Genomic DNA, 23,024 nt, shown 5'->3' on the forward strand with positions numbered 1-23,024 from the left:
TTTTTTTTCCCCTCTCCAGGTAACACATTCACTTAACATAGTTTAAATATGAGTTAAGCATCAAGTTGAATAAATACATTTTCTTTTCCAACTAAACTCTGACAGGTTTCTCCTTATGAAGAAAGACTATCTTGAAAAATCACACTATCAAATAGAAGACAAGAAGAAGACAAAAAGGACCAGGAGTGCCTCTTGGAGTTTTACAGGGCTTCCAAGTAAACTGGAGGCTTTAAAACACAAAGTAGCCAAGAGAGTGTTTTGGAAGGATGAGGTACTACTCTTTATGTACCAGTAAGTGTGTGCTCAGATTGGCGCTTTTGAACTGTGGTGTTTGAGAAGACACTTGAGAGTCCCTTGGACTGCAAGGAGATCCAACCAGTCCATCCTAAAGATCAGTCCTGGGTGTTCATTGGAAGGACTGATGTTAAAGCTGAAACTCCAATACTTTGGCCACCTTATGTGAAGAGCGGACTCATCTGAAAAGACCCTGATGCTGGGAAAGATTGAGGGCAGGAGGAGAAGGGGGCGACAGAGGATGAGATGACTGGATGGCATCACTGACTCAATGGATATGGGTTTGGGTGGATTCCAGGAGTTGGTGATGGACAGGGAAGCTTGCGTGCTGCGGTTCATGGGGTCGCAAAGAGTTGGACATGACTGAGCGACTGAACTGAACTGAAGTGTGCGATGATATAAAGCATAAGTACTGGTTGAAAGGGAAACAGAAAAAGTCATTTACTATCATATTTGAATTTCACAGCACTTACACAGCTTTTTCGATTTTAAAGGAAATCTAATGCAAAAGTCCCAAACTACTGTTTTTCTTTACTACAGCATTTAGAGAATTCCTCAAAGTAATGAGTATTCTCTTATCACACTAAAAAAATACACTTTACTTGTCATAGCTGAACACATTCATTTGACAGGTAAGAAAATTACAGCTTAGGGAAAAAGGAAATGATCTGAGCTAAGTTAGTTAAAGAAATATGAGTAAGAGATCTTGAGAAATCATTTTGAAAACTATATATAGGCAATGCTACATGTAGGGTAGGGGAAGAAACACCACAGAAAATTCTTAATAGTCAATAATAAAAGAAGGATTAAATAAATAACAGCATCTTACATGGTAACATTGCGGGCACTCAAAAAGCATTTATGGAATGAACAAATACCTCCATCTGGAGGAAAATATCAAGTATTTATTAAAAACGATGTGTTTAAAACAAAAAAAAGGATATTCTCAAGATGTAAGCATCGAAACTGATTTTTGATAGAACTATGCAAGGAGATCCAACCAGTCCATTCTGAAGGAGATCAGACCTGGGATTTCTTTGGAAGGAATGATGCTAAAGCTGAAACTCCAGTACTTTGGCCACCTCATGCAAAGAGTTGACTCATTGGAAAAGACTCTGATGCTGGGAGGGATTGGGGGCAAGAGGAGAAGGGGACGACAGAGGATGAGATGGCTGGATGGCATCACTGACTCGATGGCGAATGAACTGAACTGAGTTCACTGAGACTCACTCAGTGAGTCTCAGTGAACTCCGGGAGTTGGTGACAGACAGGGAGGCCTGGCGTGCTGCGATTCATGGGGTCACAAAGAGTCGGACACGAATGAGTGACTGATCTGATCTGATAAACATATAAATGTGTATAAAAGACTGGAAGGGAATGTATTAAAATGTTAATACAGTATCTTTGGTTGATAGAACTGGGATTCTCTACCAAATTCCTTAGAATGTATGTTTCTCTTATAATCACACATATATACCAAAGTTTTTAAAATACACTTTAACAAAAACATATGCTGTAAAATGATGTAAAATGAAATATTCATATGTTTTTAATAACTTTTTAAAGAAATGTTTGGAAGCAATACAGCATAATAATTAAAAGTAAGGACTTCAAAATCATAGAGATCTATGTTTGAATCTTGGTTGTCTAACTCACAAATCACATGACCTAGATAGGCTATTTAATCTCTCTCTGTTTCATCTCATAAGGGAATAACATCAGAGGGTTGTTATAAGCACTATATAAGTTAATGAAAGTAAACTAACAAATGACTACCCTACAACAGTATTATTACTGTTCTTCCAAATGGATACAAGTTGATTGAAACAAAAAACAAAATAATTAAAGTTTTAAAACATGACCCATTTTAAAATTTTTATTCTGAAAATCCAATATTAATTCCATAGAAACCAGCTTTAGAATTTACCTGTCACTGATAGAAACCAGAAAGTCTTTAGGAGTAGAAGAAAATAATTCATAATTTGCAATATCAAACTGTTTTACTTGAATTGGTTCACAGAGTTCAATAACAAACCTTTAAAAAGAGCACAAGACAATTATTTAGATAAACCAACTAGAATAACAATTCATATTAAACACGACATTAACAGCCTACATAAACTAGACCTCCATTAAGTTATTCATTAAAAAAAGGAAGGAAGGAAGAGGATTTGAGAAAGAACACCCCTAAGTATTCCCCAAGCATAGCATTAGTAGGGAAAAAAATACTGATTTTGTCCTACAGTATTTTTTTAATAAAGATTCTTTTCTAATGACAAAGCTCATTCTTGGAGAAGGAATGATTTGACGAAGAACTAGTAAGAGTGTCACCTGACTAGTCTAGAGGGAAGTTTGGCCATATTATCTCAAAAGGTACCACAGCTGTTGATTCAGCAATATACTCTTAGAAATTTAATCTATGGACACACAGCTCCAAATGATCACCCTTTTATATGCATCTTAATAAATATATCAAAGTACAGTTTATAAAAGTGAGGGCTAGAGGGGAGGGAAGTCAACCTAAATGTTTAATACAGAGGACTGATTGACAAATTATGGCCCCATTCAGACAATGAAATAACAAACAGCTATTAAAAATGATACTAGAAACTATATATTGCATTTATATAAAAATATAGAAAATACAGACCAATGTATAGTGATAGAAAACAGATCTGTAATTGCTATGGGGGTAAGGGGGGGGAAGGAAAAATCATAAAGGAGCATGAAGAAAATTTGGGGGGAGACAGATTATGTTTATTATCTTCACTGTGGTGATGGCTTCATAGATGCATACATATCAAAACTTATCAAACTGTACACTTTAACATTTTACAATTTATTTTACATTTAGTTTTTTATATGTCAATTACGCTTCAATAAAACTGTTTTTAAAAATAACACCACACTAGTGAATAAAACAAAAAAAAAGCAGACTCACAGGTATAGAGAACAAAGTAGCGGTTACCAGTGGGGAGACGAACAGGGGATGGCAAATAGGGGTAGGGAAAGAAAAGTAAGGGTTATTATGGAACTATATGAAATCACGTGTGTGAAATTTTTGAAAAAAAAAAAATGATATTTGAGATACGTATCATGGACCTGGAAAAGATGCCACAAAATATTGCTATTTAGGAAAACATTAACAGTATGGTTCTGCATGTGTAAAATAAAACTACATCTAGCATGGCATTTGGGGAAAGAAATACTCATGACATCTAGGACTCTAATCAATACTTTAATAAAATAATTATTATATCAAATGAGATTATATACACTGACAAGTAAATGTTAAATTAAAAGCATTACAATTAACATATTGTGTTAATGTTGGGGAGCAACAGAACTGAATTCCAGAAGATGGTAAGAACAGCCATGATTCAGAGAACAGCTCCTGATAAAAAGTAAACTAACGGTTGCTGAATGCTTAGTCTGTGTCAGGTACCATTTTAGATGATTTATGTCCATGCTCTGATTTAATTCTTACAACCAAAATGCACAGGAGATTATCTCTATTTTACAGAATCATTCAATTGGTTACTTCACATTTTTCTTTTCTGCCTTTTTAAAATAAATCTTGTTCCCCTCTCCAAAGATGTAGCCAAGCATATAGTCACTAATCAAAGACTGTTTTTCCCAGTCTTGGCAAGGTTACTTAATTATGGTGATGGGATGTGGGCAGAAGTCTCCAGTGCAACTTTCAGGTCAAGCCTTCAAAAGGAAGCTGCTACCTCTACTTCTGCTTTCTCCCACCTTACAGGTAGGTCACAATGAAGATGTGATAGGAAGAAATCATCACAGCAATGCAGGCAGGGACATCTTGGAGGTGGTAGAAAAACATGACAGAAGGTAAATGTGTCCTTTAATTGTTTTCTATTATACCCCTGCCCCACATATCAACTTGAGGTTTCTGTGTCAGAAAATTAACTATCTTTTTCAAACCACAGTTCATTTGTCTCTGTTAAAAAGGCAGAATCAAGAGCCCTAACTAAGAGTTATTTAGCCAGTAAGTAACAAAGTTAAAAGTTAAGAGAGACATCTATCTGGCTCCAAAGCCTAAACACTGTACTACCACCCCAGGGAGAGGAAACTAAAGAAAATCAGACTCAGATTTTGCTTTTTATTTACAAATCTAATAGAGCACTAAGAAGAAAAAGCAAATTCTCCTCTACCTCTTTTGCATACAACGTTCTCAATTTCTAAGAAGATATGAGCTATATTATTGATACTACTAAAATAAATTTTTGGACAAATGTATTACCAGGTGTACAGTCAATCCACCAAGAAGATTTAACATTTCTAAAACTTATATTAAAGTGTAACTGAGCGACTTCACTTTCACTTTTCACTTTCATGCACTGGAGAAGGAAATGGCAACCCACTCCAGTGTTCTTGCCTGGAGAATCCCAGGGACGGGGGAGCCTGGTGGGCTGCCGTCTATGGGGTCGCACAGAGTCGGACACAACTGAAGCGACTTAGCAGCAGCAGTAAACACTCATAATATATATATATAAAATTAGTAGTACATATGTTATTGTGCCTCATAAAGGTTGATTTTAAAATGCTTTTTTATCGAAGCCTCATCTTTTATATTTTCTTAGAGGTAGATAACACCACATGTAAATTAGTAAAACTATGTATAAAAGCTGACACATCTAATTTCAACATACTTCTCTTAATTAATAGTAGGTCAGAAATCTTAAAAGATCAGTAAAGTAGCAGACGTAAATATAAGAGTACTTTGACATAATACCACATGTCAAAATTTAGATGATATCAACATATTACACAAATCTGCAAATGCAATGCAATCCCTATCAAAATACCAATGACATTTTTACAAAACTAGAATGCATAACTCTAAAATTTAGGTGGAAACACAAAATATCCCATATAGCCAAAATAATCTTGAGAAAGAACAGAGCTAACCTTAGACTTATCTGCAAAGGTACAAAGAAAAGATTTTTTAACTCTAAGAGAATACCATAAACAACTTCATTACAAAAACCTTCAAAATGGATTAAAGACAAATTTCTAGAAAAATGTAATTAACCAAACTAATTTACTAAAACTAAGTTGAGAAGAAATAGAAAACCTATACAGACTCATGTATGGGCTTCCCAGGTGGCACTAGTGGTAAAGAACCCGCCTACCAATGAAGGAGACTTAAGAGACAAGGGTTTGATCCCTGGGTCAGGAAGATCCCCTGGAAGAGGGCATGACAACCCACTCCAGTATTCTTGTCTGGAGAATCCCATGGACAGAGGAGCCTGGTGGGCTATACAGTCCATGGGGTTGCAAAGAGTCGGAGAAGACTAAAGCAACTTAGCACGCATACCGTCTCATAATTACTGCTTTTAAATATGGTTTTTAAACCTTGCCACCTATTCACACAAGTATGAAACAATGCATGCACAAGCTTATTTATAATAACTATCTGTTATGGCAAAAGATTACTATAAACAACCCAAATACTATCAACATAAGAGTAGTTAAATCTTGGTACAATTATATAATGGAATTTCATGAAGTTATCAAAAAAAAAAAAAAGAAAGAAAAAGTTTTATGTATGAATGAAATAGAAACATCACCAGAAAATTTTAAGTTAAAACTTAATTCAAGGTGATAAATATTATGTATAATATGCTGCTGTGAAAACTGAGAGATAAATAAAATCTCTATGTTTTTGCATAAAGAAAATAAAAAGGTATCTAAAAATTCAACAGTGAATAGGAAGATAGATGATAGACTGGAAGTGTATTTCTCATTGTAGCTCCTCTACCTCTTTTAAACACCTTTTTGAGTTTGAGCCACATGAATGTCCTATTTTTGAAATCACATATTTAATTTAAAATTAACATCTTCCCTGAAGCATGGAAGGCTTTACAGTTGAGATTCAAATTGAGAATATCTTGAGAAAAAAGAAGCTTGAGATATCATACTCCCTAACTGCAGATTATACAACAACCCTACAGTAATCACAACAGCATGGTAGATACAGAAACAAGATACACAGATCAGAGGCTCAGGACAGAGAGCCCAGAAATGACCCCATGAACATAGGGTCGATCCACCCATGACGAAGAAGACAAGAAGAAAGTAAAACAAACTCGTGGCTAACAGGAGGCAGAGGGAACGGGAGGGACGAGATAGGGGTACAGAATTAAGAGACATAAAATTCTATACACAGATTAAATAAGCAACAAAGATATATTGTACAACACAGGGAAATATACTCATTATTTTGTAAAAACTTTAAATGGAATATAATCAAGAAAAATACTGAAGCACTATTTTGTACACCTGAAATTAATACAATTTTGGAAATCAACTATGTGCTTTAAGTCGCTTCAGTCTTGTCTGACTCTTTGTGACCCTATGGGCTGTAGCCTGTCAGGCTCCTCTGTTCATGGGATTCTCTAGGCAAGAACACTGGAGTGGGTCGCCATGCCCTTCTCCAGGGGATCTTCCCAACCCAGGGATTGCACCTGCATCTCTACATCTCCTGCACTCACAGATGGGTTTTTTACCACTACCATCACCTACACTTCAGTAAAAAAAAAAAAAAAAACAAAACACAAAACGCATATCTTATAAGTATTAGGTTAGATGCACTGCCTTCAAAATAAGGAATAAGATGAAACTGCCTACTATCACTACACACAATTTTCTCAATGATCTAGCCAGCATGTGATGACAAAAAGAAAGTAAAATATAATAAAAAGGATTAGAAAATTTTAAAAAGGAGAAAAATATGTAGGGAAGCTATAATTTTCTATGCAGAAATCCTCAAAGATTCTACATATAAACTAATAAAATAAGAGACTATAAAAAAGTAGCTGGATCTAAGACTCATACATTAAAAAAAACTGGATATCTAAACACAACATCATTTTTTTATTAATTTTTACTGGAGTACAGTTGCTTTACAACGTTGTGTTAGTTTCCTGCTGATACCCACAAATGAATTTAACAAAAGATACACAATACTTTCATGAAAAGTTTAAAAAAAATAATTGAAAGACATTAAAAACAACTTAAAGATATGCCCTATATAGGATAAGTAAACTCAAAATTTAAAAGTCAGCAAAAGATGCAATACAATCTCAAACAAAATCCAATGGGACACTTGGGAAACTCAATAGAATAAGTTTAAGATTTAACAGAAAAAAAAAAAAAGAAAGCAAGCAGCAGCAGAACAGCCCAGTCAGTCCTGAAGAATATGGTACAAAAACCTGCCCTACCAGGTATTAAAATTTATGAAGCTAAAGAGTGTGGTGTTTCTGCAGGTAATGATAAACTGACCGAAGGAACACGACAAAGAGTATAGAAACAAATTCCCATATATAAGAGAATGTTATGATAAATGTATTATTGTAAATTGGAAAAGTGTGAATAAACAATTATCTAAAAGAGGAAAACGGGCTTCCCAGGAGGATCAGTGGTAAAGAATCCACCTGTCCATCAGCAGATGAATGGATAAGAAAGCTATGGTACATATACACAATGGAGTATTATTCAGCCATTAAAAAGAATACATTTGAATCAGTTCTAATGAGGTGGATGAAACTGGAGCCTATTATACAGAGTGAAGTAAGCCAGAAAGAAAAACACCAATACAGTATACTAACGCATATATATGGAATTTAGAAAGATGGTAACAATAACCCTGTGTACGAGACAGCAAGAGACACTGATGTATAGAACAGTCTTATGGACTCTGTGAGAGAGGGAGAGGGTGGGAAGATTTGGGAGAATGGCATTGAAACATGTAAAATATCATGTATGAAACGAGTTGCCAGTCCAGGTTTGATGCACGATACTGGATGCTTGGGGCTGGTGCACTGGGACGACCCAGAGGGATGGTATGGGGAGGGAGGAGGGAGGAGGGTTCAGGATGGGGAACACATGTATACCTGTGGTGGATTCATTTTGATATTTGGCAAAACTAATACAGTTATGTAAAGTTTACAAATAAAATAAAATTTAAAAAAAATAAATAATAAATAAATAAATAAAAGCATTAAAAAAAAAAAAAAAAGAATCCACCTGCCAAGTAGGAGATGCAGGTTCAATCTCTGGGTTGGGAAGATCCCCTGTAGAAGGAACTGGCAACCCACTCCAGTATTCTTGCCTGGGAAATCCCACAGACAGAGGAGCCTGGCAGGCTACAGTCCATGGGGTTGCAAAGAGTCAGACATGACTTAGTGACTATACCACATCATTAATCAATCCGTAAAATAGTGGTGATTTACCTCAATTCTTTTTTAAAATAGCTGTTTTTGATCAATGAAACCAAGTAATCTAATAAAACTTTTGGCAATATCCCCCAAAAGTTTCTTTGTCTATATTCTTAGTTAATGGAAGAATTAGATTGAAGCAATGAAGCCAAAATCCAGGGAGATTTACCAGATGCCTCTGTCTTCTTCACATCCGATTTCTAAGCAAAAGCTGTCAATTTTAACTGCTATAAACATTTTTCAGATTTTCCTCTCTCTTCTTTAACCAAATTGCCATGCCTTAATTAAAGCCTTTATTTTCCACATGAGCTATGACAGCAGGTTCCTAACTGGTTTCACTGCTTCCAACTGCATTATGCTGTAGGCCATCTTTTGAGGAAAACCCTTTCCAAAATGCCAGTGAGGTCATATCATTTCCTTACTTAAAACAAACTTACTTAAAACTACCTTACTTATTATCTTACTTAAAATTACTCCCTATGGTCTTTAGGATAAACCTCAGAAACTTTTAAGCTGTGTATACATAGCATGAATGGCCTAATTACTGCTAAACTGAGTCTCCTGGCTCATCTTTTATGATTACTCTAGTTGTACCCCTATTCTTGTAATCACTAAAACAGCTTCTTCAGTTTGCTCCTACTTACAGCTGCCCAGAAGACATTCGCTCCTATTAGCACTGGTCTCTTCTTACAATTCCTGAATACCTCTGTCTCCCTTATCTGTGACTTACTTATGAATTCAAGGAATTAATTCTTCAAGATTTAGCTCATAAATCACCTCTTCTAGCAAGCTCATTCTCTTCTGCAGTTATATATCATCTCTGTTTCTACAGTATCTTTTCAGCCATACTTTTCATACTACTTGATAATTGTTGAACTAGATCTGTCAATTTTGTGTGACATCCTTAAAAAGAAAGACATTTTAGGTCCTTAGACCCCAGGACCTAAGGAAAGTATAGTACCAACACCAATCATAAATGCTTATTAAGTGATATATGAACAAATCATAAATGCTTATTAAGTGACTGTATGAACAAATCAATCTAACCCTAACATAAAAGGTTTATATATATATATATATGAAGCATACTTTATTAAATTTTATATTACTTACCAAATTTTAGTGCTGCAAGGATTCAACATATAAAGATCCATATTTTCTATAAGAATAGCAGATGTGCTCTATTTTTAAAAAGGGGGAAGGAAATAAATTAAAGAAAAACATTTACTTCAACTCTCAAGTTTTCTAGGTTTTCTATATTTTTAGATCTTAAAATATGCCTAAGAGACTGAAACACCTGGGAAGAAAGCATAACAGCGGCTAAAATTTACAAGTTTTGTCTATACTATGCTAAGTAAGGCTTGTAATAAAACAACTGAAATTAAACATCTGTTGCTATAGAAGCAAAATGATTTTTCCTATTAGCTATTTCCTTTTAAAACACAGGTTTTAAAAGTTTAAAAACCAAGTATATGCCCTTCAGTAGGTGAATGGATAAACTATGGTACATCCAGACAATGGAGTATTATTCAATACTAAAAAGAAAGGAGCTATCAAGTCATGGAAAGACACAGATGAAACTTAAATGCATATTACTAAGTGAAAGAAGTCAGTCTGAAAAAGCTACATATGGTATGATTTCAACTATATGATATTCTGGAAAAGATAAAACTAGGGAGACAGTGAAAAGATCAGTGGCTGTCAAAAGTTGGAGGAAGGAAGAAGTGAATAGGTAGAGCACAGAGGAGTTTTAGGACAGTAAAAATACTCTATATGATACTATAATGACAGATACATGTCATTATACATTTATCCAAACCCACAGAATGTATAAGAGTGAGCTCTAACGTAGACTATGGATTTCAGGGGATAACAATCTGTCAATATAAATTCATCAACTATAACAAATGTACCACTCTGGTGGGAGATGTTGGTAATGGAGGGGACTAACATATGTGGGGACAGAGGGCATATGGCAGATCTCTGGACCTTCCTCTCAATTTTGCTGGGAACCTATAACTGCTCTTAAAAAAAAATGGTGCAATGCATCAACCAATACACTAAGAATTCACGTAAGAAATCATGTCTTTAAAAGCATAATCTTGCACTTATTAGTGGATTAGGAAAATAGCTCATGTTAAAATATAGTTTCCAGGAAACCACTGCTTATATTTAATAAAATCTCTAGCTTCCTATATGTACAGAAGAATTTTGTACTTAAGTACCTTGGCTTCTGGGTTAGCTGCCAAAATTTTGGCACCACATTCTACTGAAGCATAATTATTTCGATTTTTCTGGACCTTTTTTGTGGCATGTAGACCTCCATTAGAAGATGGATGCATTGACTGACCTGCAGACAAACCTTATTATGAACATATATATATGATGATTATGATTGAAAATACCCACAACAAACAATCTCAAGAACAACAGGCTGCCATCTAGAGTCCAGGTTTTAATACTAAAGAGAATGTTTTTAAAACCCATATGAATAGCTTTATATCCTTAGTAAACAAATTAACTACAAAAATCCACATTACTTGACTTATGCTTAGTGTAATTCATAAAATGAAGTTTACTATGAGAATCAAAACTTTTGCATATACATTTTATTGTATTAAGGATAGAAGTTTATCCATCACTAACCCCAACAAAATTTTTAACTCTGAGACTTTTACAACAACAAAGAGAAAGTGTAATACTTTAGTCCAATTCTGTTTACAGTTTAAAGCTTTATGACCGAGAACTTTTCATGCTTCAACTTTCCTCTTACAAACTGAGATGGAAAATCACTGCTTTGCCCACTTTATCTTATTTTAGCCTTGTTTAATAATTTACAGTAATGTATTTTAATTAAGATTAATAAGACACAGACATACATAAATTCCATGTGGGTAACCAAAAGCATATTGGTAAGTTTCACCTTTAAAAAGTTTTCAGAAGTTTTACTTTACCAATTAAAAAGAGAAACTGCATATTTAAACCAATCCCTTTAAAAAAAATTACATTATAATGTTTCCTTACTTTTTTCTTTTTCTACTTCCATAACTTTCTTCTTCCATTCATCAAATGTTGGTATATCTTCTGGATCTTTGGAATTTGTGACAGGTGTAGGGTCTATTTCTCCTGGCTTTGTATAATCAGAACTCTGAAAGAAATGTCAAAAATAAATAGATTTCAGGTTTCAAAGAATACAGAGAAAACAGAATAAATTATACTAGTAAATACAAATGTTTCTGTCAAATTAAACTAGAAGTCCAATTTTATAATGAATGATAGTATTTTGGAAAAAAACAAAAACATACAAAGGAAAGTTTTGGTTTAACTTAAAAGCTGAGTTTCTCTTTGAAGAATTAAAACCTTCTACCTGAGTACCACAGGATGAATCCCTTCATATGTTAGCAGTATTAGCATGGGTTATAAAAAACTCTATATAATTTCATAAGCCAACAACTACCCATACAAAAACTGTACAGATACTACAATTGCTGTGAATCCACCTTAAAATCTACATTAAAATAATATATATTAAAGCAAGCTAATTTTAGAGGTAGTACAGAGCAACTAAGCATGCATACATGCATGCATACTGTTTCTACTAAATCCTTAATAAAAAGTACCATTTATATAACTAATAAAGACCTACATTATAGCACATGGAACACTATAATAACCTATATGGGAAAAAAAATCTGAAGAAAAAATTGATATACATATATATACAACTGATTCACTTTTCTATACAACAGAAAGTAACACAACGTGCTCAGTCACTTCAGTAGTGTCTAAGTCTTATACAACACTATCAATCAGCTATTGTTGCTGTTGTTATTTAGTCACTAAGCGGTATCCAACCCTTTGCAACCCCATGGACTGTACCTGCCAGGCCCCTCTATCTAAGGGATTTCCCAGGCAAGAATACTGGAATGGGTTGCCAGTTCCTTCTCCAAGGTATCTTCCGGACTCAGGGATTGAACATGCAACTCCTGCTTAGGCAGGTGGGTTCTTTACCGCTGAGCCACCAAAGATTTCAATAAAAAATTTAAAAATAAAAGTATCATTTTTATAAAATTTTAAGGTGGCTGTAAAAACTTAAATGTGAAAAGCAAAGCTTTAAAGAAAGTATAGAAAAGTTATCTTCATGATTCAGGCTGTACCAGGATTCAGCAAGATGAAGGAAATAATTTTTTAAAAGGCTGATAAAATCTGCCTAGATTAAAATTTGAAAATTAAATTTATCAAAAGGCCATAAACCACACAGTTCAATAAGCGACAGACAGAAATATATGAAACACATTCAGACAACAAAGGATTATTACTAACCATAAATACTGCCTACAAATCAATAATGGGGAAAAGTGGAAGAGGAACAGCCAACTGAGTAAAGAGAAAATACAAAGTGCTCACTCTTAGTAAAATCAGGGAGTGCAAATGAAAACTAAAGATAATAAATTATACCAAACTGATGGAGGTTAAAATGTGATAGCCTGTTGAGCCACGGACATCTATGGACTGCTAAAGTGAGTGTGACATTTAGCAATATTAAAGATATGCATACTCTATGACCCAATAATTTAATTCCCATGTATAAATATCAATTAAAACATACATATGTGCCTAAGAAAATATGCATAAGGACACTTATTACAGCACTATTCATAATGCCAAAAAATTAGAAATAATCTAAATATCTATGAATTGAAGAACAGGTAAATTGTGGTAGAATCAAATATAACAGTGAAAACAAAGAATAAATAAAACTTAAAAACAATGTTGAGTAAAATGATATTTAAGAATGACATCATTTTATGTTTCAAAATATGCCAAGTAATAATAGTATGTATTGTTTATAGCAATGAATATTTGAAAAAAGCTTAAAAATATGTTCTAAAATGTAAACAAAAAACAAACTCAAGATAGTGGTTATATCTGAAGCAGAGAGAAGAAATGTAACTGGAGAAGACATACAATTCAATCTGTCATTTTAACCTTAATTAGAAGAATGTATTCAAGGATGTTCATTCCATTTTAACATTATTTCTGTCTTCCTAAAACAATACATAATGCATTTATTAATAGTGCCTTGAGAAGTATACAAAATCTATTTAGACCGTAAATCTTGGAAAAGGAAATGGCAACCCACTCCAGTCTTCTTGCCTCGAGAATTCCATGGACAGAGGAGCCTGGTGGGCTCCAGTCCATGGGGTTGCAGAGTTGGACACGACGGAGAGGCTAAAACTCACTCACTTCAGTAAATGGCACAAATCTCATATTAGGGTACATTTTTGAGTACTAATGCTAATTTGTATATTAGTATAACACACCAACCCGAATTTCTATAATCTCGCTTTAGGAAGACAAGCTAGCAAATTGGTTCTTCTACAACCTCCATGTTGGGAGTGTTTTGCAGAACACACAAGCTTATAAAAGTATGTAGCTATTTAAAAAATAATACACAGAAAATAAAACTAAAAGACCAACATTACACTAATTTAAAAATTAATAAAAATTTAGTTTAAGTGAGAAAATAAACAAATATTTATAAAAATTAATCTAGTTGAGATGCATGAGAGTAAAGCCCAAATACTAAAAGAAATACAATAAAAAGTAAGAATACACACACACTCTTTGAGGGCCAGGCAGAGCACTCACTCTCACCTCTTAGCAACAAATATAAAAACTAAACAACACAATAAAATTACTTTGCAAAGCATTATAACAAGTAAAGGAATGGAATTTTGAATTAATTACTTCCTAAATTATTTAATACTCCAGAAAAACTGTCAGAGAATGAACGTTATCACAAAGTGTCCAGTAGTTCTATACACCAGCCAGTTGAGAATAGTTCTGCCCAGTTAAGTCTGTGTGAGTGGGAGAGCTTATCCCTGTTATCTCAAGGATCTGCAAGACACTGCTGTGAATGGTCAAGGCGAACAAGCAAATCTTGGGCAAAACTAGCTGCATTGCTTGAATTCTAGATTTGGTACTTAAATAGCTCAAGAAGACATTTTTGTAATGTTTGTCTAATTTTATTTATGCCTGTGGTACTTGACAACTGAACCGTAACACACACTTGTCTTGGTTTCACTGGAAAATTGTTCCTACAAGATCTTGGACTATGAAATGTTAACTTCCTACATTTATAAGCAGCATTATAGAAACAGCTAGCCCAATGATAGTCAGGTCTCCAGAATGAAATTTAGTTAGTGATGAATGCAGATTCACAGAAAATATGTAAAAGAAAAAGTGGAGAACAGAAAAGTTAAATGAGAAACAAACAAATACAGACGTGGCGCTCAGTACTTTGAACTCCGATTCCTCATTTTGTTTTTATTAAGTTCACTGAGTGGCCTTTCTCTCTTTTATTTAGTTATTTCTTAGATGAAGGGAATACACTTCTCTGCCAACATTCTTTCAGGAAATTCTGTACTGGCCTGTGTACTGGCCTCTACATGAGTCAAAGTAAAACTCAAAAAGAGAGAAGAAAATAAAACTATTATACAGGGATGAGCCTTGCCTTTAAGAATCATATTCATTAATATAAGCTGGTCTAGTTGTATTTTGCACACAAATAACAAAGGGTAAAATGTCCCTTTAAAATAATTCTAGTTGAAGAGCCTAAATTTAATCCTGTATTACTGAGTTATAGTTTGAAGATACTTAAAACAATCATAACTTCTATAATGCTCTCTTTAAAAATTGCTTAAAAAAGGACTTTATGCTTCTGGTACCAAACAGTCTATGGTGGCAGAAAACCATTTATAATTAAATATAACCAAAGAGAGGTCATACTTGGGACAACTTTATATATGAACATTACATTGGCAATAGTTTCATGAAGTAACCACTTGCTCTCTGGGAGCACACTTCACCTCAGTTCCACATTCATCACTAACTATTGATCCCCTAACTTTATGGCAAATACAATTAACAAATTACAAGATTAGTTAAAAACGAAAATGCATTGTGTAACAAAGTAGGAGACAGTGCATGTTATTTACCTACCTCATTTTTTAAATTATTTGAAGAAGCATTCAATGCCGATTTTGGATCACTACCACCCTGATCACTTGATGAAACTTTTGATTCAAATTCTGATTTTGTTATCTTTCCTTTGCCGTGCGAAGATGACACATTTTCTATATGTTGGCCGACAAGGCTATTTGAAATCAAAAGGCATATTAAATCAACAAATTTCAGCTGAATAACAAGTACACACAAATCCAAACTACAAAAAGTGTACATGAGTACAAAGTAAACCAAGAAAGGAGCACAAAGAAGTCTTCTCTCAATCATAAAGTTGAATTAAGTATGCACCAAAGTCTACTCAAAGGTGACACTGCCATTTATTATAGAATCATATAAAGGACAAACAACAGCTCACACTCACCTTTCAGGTGGACTGACAAAGGAAGGCTGGTCAACTGGAGCATTTGCGTCAAGGGCCTCACCAACATCACAGTCAGTTTCAGAATGCTCAGTTTCCCCTGGCTTGGCTATAGGGATAGTACCAGAGTCTTCTATTTCACTAAAATAGAAACAAAAAAGACGATCTGACAATTTAATGGCCATAATGCAGCATAAGTTAAAAGTGATATTAGTGATTTCCAAAACAAATCCAAGCCAGGAAAAAATGCTTTATAGTTCTACAGAGGGTTTTCAAGAATTCACATACTGTAAATTGTGTAAAGATTTAAAACATATGAACTGTAGACCCTTGATCTGCTGGTGCTCGTCTGGCCTCTAAATAGGTAATTACCAACATTTAAAACAAAATATTGTAGGTTAATATTTGATTTTGTCAAAAATAAGATTTTTAAATTATTTATTCTAAATGCATCTTCTCTCATGTTTCACTTCTATTAGTACATCCTACCAATATTAGAGTTATTGCCTACAGTATCAAGAAATCATCTATCTCAAAATGCTTCACTAAAGTTCTTAAAGCACTTTCATAATTTCATTTAAAATATCAGATCAGATCAGATCAATTGCTCAGTCGTGTCCGACTCTTTGAGACCCCATGAATCGCAGCACACCAGGCCTCCCTGTGCATCATCAACTCCTGGAGTTCACTGAGACTCACGTCCATCAAGTCAGTGATGCCATCCAGCCATCTCATCCTCTGTCGTCCCCTTCTCCTCTTGCCCCCAATCCCTCCCAGCATCAGAGTCTTTTCCAATGAGTCAACTCTTCACATGAGGTGGCCAAAGGACTGGAGTTTCAGCTTTAGCATCATTCCTTCCAAAGAAATCCCAGGGCTGATCTCCTTCAGAATGGACTGGTTGGATCTCCTTGCAGTCCAAGGGACTCTCAAGAGTCTTTCCCTACCTTACTTTCATTTCACTAAACAATCATGTTCAATATAATGGGAAAATAAGATGTACTGTTCAGATATACAGTATCTAGGCTTAAATACTAAGTGTTTAACATTTAAAAATTTTAAAAACTATCATTATTTCTAAGCATGTCTTCTGTTCCCTCGTCCCTTACCAGGGCAAACTCCTAAATGATAACTGTACCATCTTTGTGTACAACTCCTTCAACCCAGCCCCTCATATTCTAGAAAAGAGAAAAATAGTAGTGATTGTAAGAATTATATTAATTGATGTATATATTCTTACTCTATGCCAGATACTATCCTATACATTTTATATAAGCTAACTCATTTGACAAAGGATATGTTTAATATACTATTAAAAGAAAGGGGTTTTTGTTCTTTGTACTGTTGCTGAAGCTAGGAGTACAAAAGAGATTTTCTAAATTAAGGAAACTTTCAACATCACTAATCATCAGGGAAAAGGAAAATCAAGACCACAAAGAGATATCTGTCAGATGGCTATTCTCAAAAAGTTTACAGGGATTTCCCTGGTCATACAGTGGTTAAGAATCCACCTCCCAATGGAGGGACCTAGGTTCAATCCCTGGTCCAGGAGCCCCTACGCTGCCGGGCACCTAAGCCTGTGCACTGCAACTAGAGAATAATCCCCACTCGTTGCAACTGAGAGAAAGCCCATGCACAGCAATGAAAATCCAGTGCAGCCAAAACTAAATAAATTCCAAAAAAAAGAGTAAGTAATACATGTTGGCAAGGATGCGGAGAAAAGAGAACCCATGCACACTGCTGGTGGGAATGTAAATAGGTGCATCCACTGTAGAAAACAGTATGGAAGTTTCTCAAAAAAATTAAAACTATGACCCAGCAATTTCACTTGGAGTATGTACTCGGAAAAAAAACAGAACACTGATTTGAAAAAATACATGTACTCAATGTTCACAACAGCATTATTTACAATTCCCAACTCATGGAAACAACCTAAGTGTTCACCAACAGATGAATGGATAAAGAAGCTGTTGTATATATATCCACACATGCAATGGAATACTACCCAGCAAAAAAAAAAAAAAAAAAAAAAGAATGAAATCTAGCCATTTGCAGCAACATGGATGGACTTGGAGGGCATTATGCTAAAAGTGAAATAAGTCAGAGAAAGATAAATACTGTATGAGATAGCTTATATGTGGAATCTAAAAAATACAACAAATTAGTGAATGTAACAAAAAAAAGCACACACACAGATATAGAGACCAAACTAGTGGCTACCAACAGGGAGGGTTCAGTTCAGTTCAGTAGCTCAGTCGTGTCCAACTCTTTATGACCCCACATACGGCAGCACACCAGGCTTCCCTATCCCTCATCACCAACTCCCGAAGCCTACTCAAACTCATGTCCATTGAATCGGTGATGCCATCCAACCATCTCATCCTATGTTATCTCTTGCTCCTCCTGCCTTCTATCTTTCCCAACATCAGGGTCTTTCCAAGAGTTGGTTCTTTGCATCATGTGGCCAAAGAATTGGAGTTTCAGCTTCAGCATCAGTCTTGATGAATATTCAGGACTGATTTCCTTTAGGATTGACTGGTTGGACCTCCTTGCAGTTCAAGGGACTCTGAAGAGTCTTTTCCAACAACACAGTTCAAAAGCATCAATTCTTCAATGCTCAGTTTTCTTTATAGTCCAACTCTCACATCCATACATGACTACTGGAAAAACCATAGCTTTGACTAGACAGACCTTTGTTGGTAAAGTAATGTCTCTGCTTTTTAATATGCTGTCTAGGTTTGTCATAGTATTTCTTCCAAGGAGCAAATGTCTTTTAATTTCATGGCTGCAGTCACCATCGGCAGTGATTTTAGAGTCCCCAAAACTAAAGTCTGTCACTGTTTCCCCATCTATTTGCCATGAAGTGATGGGACCAGATGCCATGATCTTAGTTTTCTGAATGTTGAGCTTTAAGCCAACTTGTTCACTCTCCTCTTTCACTTTCATCAAGAGTCTCTTTAGTTCTTCCTCACTTTCTGTCACAGGGTGGTATCATCTGCATATCTGAGGTTAGTGATATTTCTCCCGGCTACCTTGATTCCAGCTTGTGCTTCATCCAGCCTGGCATTTCGCATGATGCACTCTGCATTTAAGTTAAATAAGCAGGGTGACAATATACAGCCTTAACGTACTCCTTTCCCAATTTGGAACCAGCCTGTTGTCCCATGTCGAGTTCTAACTGTTGCTTCCTGACTTGCATACAGATTTCTCAGGAGGCAGGTAAGGTGGTCTGGTATTCCCATCTCTTTCAGAACTTTCCACAGTTTATTGTGATCCACACAGTCAAAGGCTTTGGCGTAGTCAATAAAGCAAAAATAGATGTTTTTCTGGAACTCTCTTGTTTTTTCAATGATCCAGTGGATGTTGGCAATTTGATCTCTGGTTCTTCTGCCTTTTCTAAATCCAGCTTGAACATCTGCAAGTTCACAGTTCATGTACAATTGAAGCCTGGCTTGGAGAATTTTGAGCATTACTTTGCTAGCGTGTGAGATGAGTGCAATCGTGCAGTTGTTTGAACATTCTTTGGCATTGCCTTTCTTTGGGACTGGAATGAAAACTGATCTTTTCCAGTCCTGTGGCCACTGCTGAGTTTTCCAGATTTGCTGGCATACTAAGTGCAGCACTTACACAGCATCATCTTTTAGGATTTGAAATAGCTCAACTGGAATTCCATCACCTCCACTAGCTTTGTTCGTAGTGATGCCTCCTAAGGCCCACGACTTCACATTCCAGGATGTCTGGTTCTAGGTGAGTGATCACACCATCGTGATCATCTGGGTCATGAAGATCTTTTTCTGTATAGTTCTTGTGTATTCTTGCCACCTCTTCTTCATATCTTCTGCTTCTGTTAGATCCATACCATTTCTGTCCTTTATTGTGCTCATCTTTGCATGAAGTGTTCCCTTGGTATCTCGAACTTTTTTGAAGAGATCTCTAGTTTTTCCCATTGTATTGTTTTCCTCTAATTCTTTGCACTGATCACTAAGGAAGGCTTTCTTATCTCTCCTTGCTATTCTTTGGAACTCTGCATTCAAATGGGTATTCTTTCATTTTCTGAAGGAAGGAGCAAAATAGGGGTGGGGTAGTGGGAGGCACAAAATACTGGGTATAAGACTGGCTCAAGTATGTAGTATAAAACACGGGGAATAGAGCCAATACTTTGTAATAACTGAAAATGGAAAGTAGCCTTTAAAAATGCTGTAAAACATTTTTAAAAGAGAGAAAAAGAAACCAAAATATTCCAAATATATCTAAATATTCTGAATATTTATTATCAAGCTTGAAAAAGTTAGCTATCATACAAAGACATATTATGAATGGAATGACACAGTAATACTTAATGGAAATGAATACTCTGACATTGGAATTTTTGATAATTATAGGAAAGATTATTCAGTTAAGTACCATGTTTCTTAAATAAGAATCTCACTGTACCTATATTATGCAGATAATTCATGCCTGGGATACAATCAGCTTCCCTGAGCTAGACAGAAGTATAAATACTCATTATGCCATAAGATCATTAAAAAAAAACACAAAACACATGCATTATTGTATAGGTCTGCTATATAGACTAAAGGTCAAATTTCAGTATCAAAGAAATTTTTCTGTCATTATCTAATGATGTTCTTTTTTTCTTTGTAATGACTTACTCAAGTTTTGAGATTGGAGTGATCTCTGAGGTAGATGAACTGGAAATATTTTCAGTATTTTCACTGTCCACAACTACACTGGAAGAATCTTCATGAACATCAACTGTAGGGAGTGTCTCAGTCACAGATGGACTTAACTTTTTTGACTCCGTATCCTGTTTCTAAAAAAGTCAGTTGTATTTAATGTTGGGATTAACAAATTCTCTCTTTATTTGAAGAGGATATTATAAAAAGTATGTCTCAAAAGTAACAATATAATGTTCACTAAAAAATTACTTTTATAAAAGTCCATTCTTCTAACATGAACACCCTAAGGAATACATCTCATATTACAATACAGGCTCTATAGATTTGTCATAGCATTTCATAAACCAGGACAAAGCAGCTTATCTTTCTTCTTTCCTATTTTGTATCAGGACCTACAAAATTTCTTACTATAATTACCTTAATGTATCCTACAGCAACACAGAAATCCTATGTAAATACATGAAACAGTATCTATTAAATAGCATTACTATTTATTAGTATAAAATACTATATACTAGTATTTAATATATAATAGTATATATTAAACTAGTATAAAATAGTGTACCACATAGTTTTTTGTCCCTGAGCAGTTTAGAAGATAATGTGTATCAAGAAATAACAATACAAGGCATGTATAAATAACATTACAAAGCAATACACAATTCTGGCTGCTCTTTTAAGGACTGTATGCTGTTTCACTCTTCCAAAACATAATCTGAAATGTACTTAATACCTACTTATGTTTGAAAACCTCTTATAAGTACTTCCCCCACCAACCAACTCCATATAGAATTAGCCATTCCCCTTCTTCTATGCCTCTACTGTTATCTGTATAGACTTTAATCACAGCATCTATAACACCTCAATTGCCCTTACTTATTTCTCTTCTTCAATTCCATTATAAATGTCTTGAGTACGGACTATGTTTTCTTGATCTTCATGCTCTTAGTGCCTCGCATGTACTAGTACCTAGCACACAGTAGACAATACTTACTAAGTGAGTATCAAATGAGAGAGAGGTACTCATGCTCAGTTCAAAGAAAAGAGAAACTAAGGACTACTATGAACTGGAAGAACTAGGACTTTGAAGAAAAGGAGAAGGCAGTACAGCAGCAGAAAGAAAATAAGAGGCAGAGTCCGAAGAATATAAAATAAGGAATGTGATATAAAATAAAAATGTAAAAGACTATAAATATAAAAGAATATAAAATAAACAATGTGATATAAAACAAAAATTCTTTATAAAATAAGAATATAAAATGAAATGTGATCATTTGAGGAATTTACACTGGAATGAAAAGTTAGCAAAAGAATACAAATAGTTTGCATTTTATGACGGAGGCTTTGAGAAAAGAACTATCACATTATTATCAAATACTGCATTATCATTCAACATAAAAAATTAGGGAGATATTTTACAATCTTTTTTCTCTTTTATTAATACTAAGTCTCCAAAATCGATGTGAATCTTACACTTACTGCAAATCTCAACTAGGACTATCCACATTTCCAATGCACAAGAGCCACAGGTAGCTAGTGGCCACTGTACTGAACAGCACAGGTCTCTAAAGATGCAGTAAGCACTTCAATATATTTGAACAAGAGGATACCATGAGGAAAATTCAGGAAAATGAACAATGGCAAGACTGTTTGGGATACACATATAACTGAAGGGCTACAGAGATCACTGTTCCCTTACTCTTATGCATAAATCTTTTCCAAACGTCCTCCAAAATTCATTAAAGTGAAATGTACTATATCTCCCGAGATAACCCAATAAAATAACTCTGGCTGTGTTTTTTTTAAGAGCATTTCCCCTCCTTTTAAGCTGAATATTTAAGATATTTAGTTTTTCCTTAGTCCTTCTTCCTTCCAGATCAAATATCCTCAGTTTCTTCAGTTATTCCTGATATTAAATGGTTTCCAGATGCATCAGCATTCTGATCAACTTACATTCTGGTCTAGTTTTACATATTTCAAAAAGCTGGTATACAAAATGAAAAATAATATTTAGGATATAATATGAGAGAAAAGGGAAAAAAACATAATCTATTAATGATTATTTATTAATATTCCACACTAAGTGATAAAATTTGGTATCAAAATATTCTGTATTCTACATACAAATACTTTAAGTCAGAAAAAATGTCCCCTGACATCTGAAAACCTGAGAGAAGATAAATTATACTGAGCCAAAATGAACCTAAAAAGAAAGATTTACAGCCAAACCCATACTACAAGGAAAATGGTCACATTTACTATTACATCAGTAATTTTGAATTTCCTCAAAAACAGTACCTAGCAGGTGACTAGTATTAAAGCCAGTTGCATGGTATCACAAAAAGAAAGGGGAAAAAAATACACAATATGTTGACCAAATAAATGTATTCTATGTTGTAAAGTGGTTTGAAAAGCCATATCATTAAA

At 34.6% G+C, this 23,024-nt stretch overlaps 1 protein-coding gene across 6 annotated transcripts in view; it reads right to left on the reverse strand.

Annotated features, from left to right (window-relative positions):
* Positions 1-23,024, reverse strand: part of SUCO (SUN domain containing ossification factor) — a 90,456-nt gene that overhangs the window by 41,710 nt on the left and 25,722 nt on the right. For 4 of the 6 annotated variants that reach the window (XM_025285923.3, XM_025285921.3, XM_025285925.3 and 1 more), the window contains exons 4-10: positions 20,571-20,731; positions 15,925-16,062; positions 15,540-15,693; positions 11,559-11,682; positions 10,760-10,896; positions 9,648-9,715; positions 2,222-2,329 (exon numbers count right to left, since the gene is read on the reverse strand). In XM_025285923.3, coding sequence (XP_025141708.2) covers positions 2,222-2,329; positions 9,648-9,715; positions 10,760-10,896; positions 11,559-11,682; positions 15,540-15,693; positions 15,925-16,062; positions 20,571-20,731 — 890 coding nt within the window. The remainder of the gene's footprint in view (positions 1-2,221; positions 2,330-9,647; positions 9,716-10,759; positions 10,897-11,558; positions 11,683-15,539; positions 15,694-15,924; positions 16,063-20,570; positions 20,732-23,024) is intronic. The other 2 variants (XM_025285922.3, XM_025285924.3) reach the window with 2 other exon arrangements.

The sequence above is a fragment of the Bubalus bubalis genome, chromosome 5, assembly GCF_019923935.1.
Source record: "Bubalus bubalis isolate 160015118507 breed Murrah chromosome 5, NDDB_SH_1, whole genome shotgun sequence".
In the NCBI taxonomy this organism is placed as follows: Eukaryota; Metazoa; Chordata; class Mammalia; order Artiodactyla; family Bovidae; genus Bubalus; species Bubalus bubalis.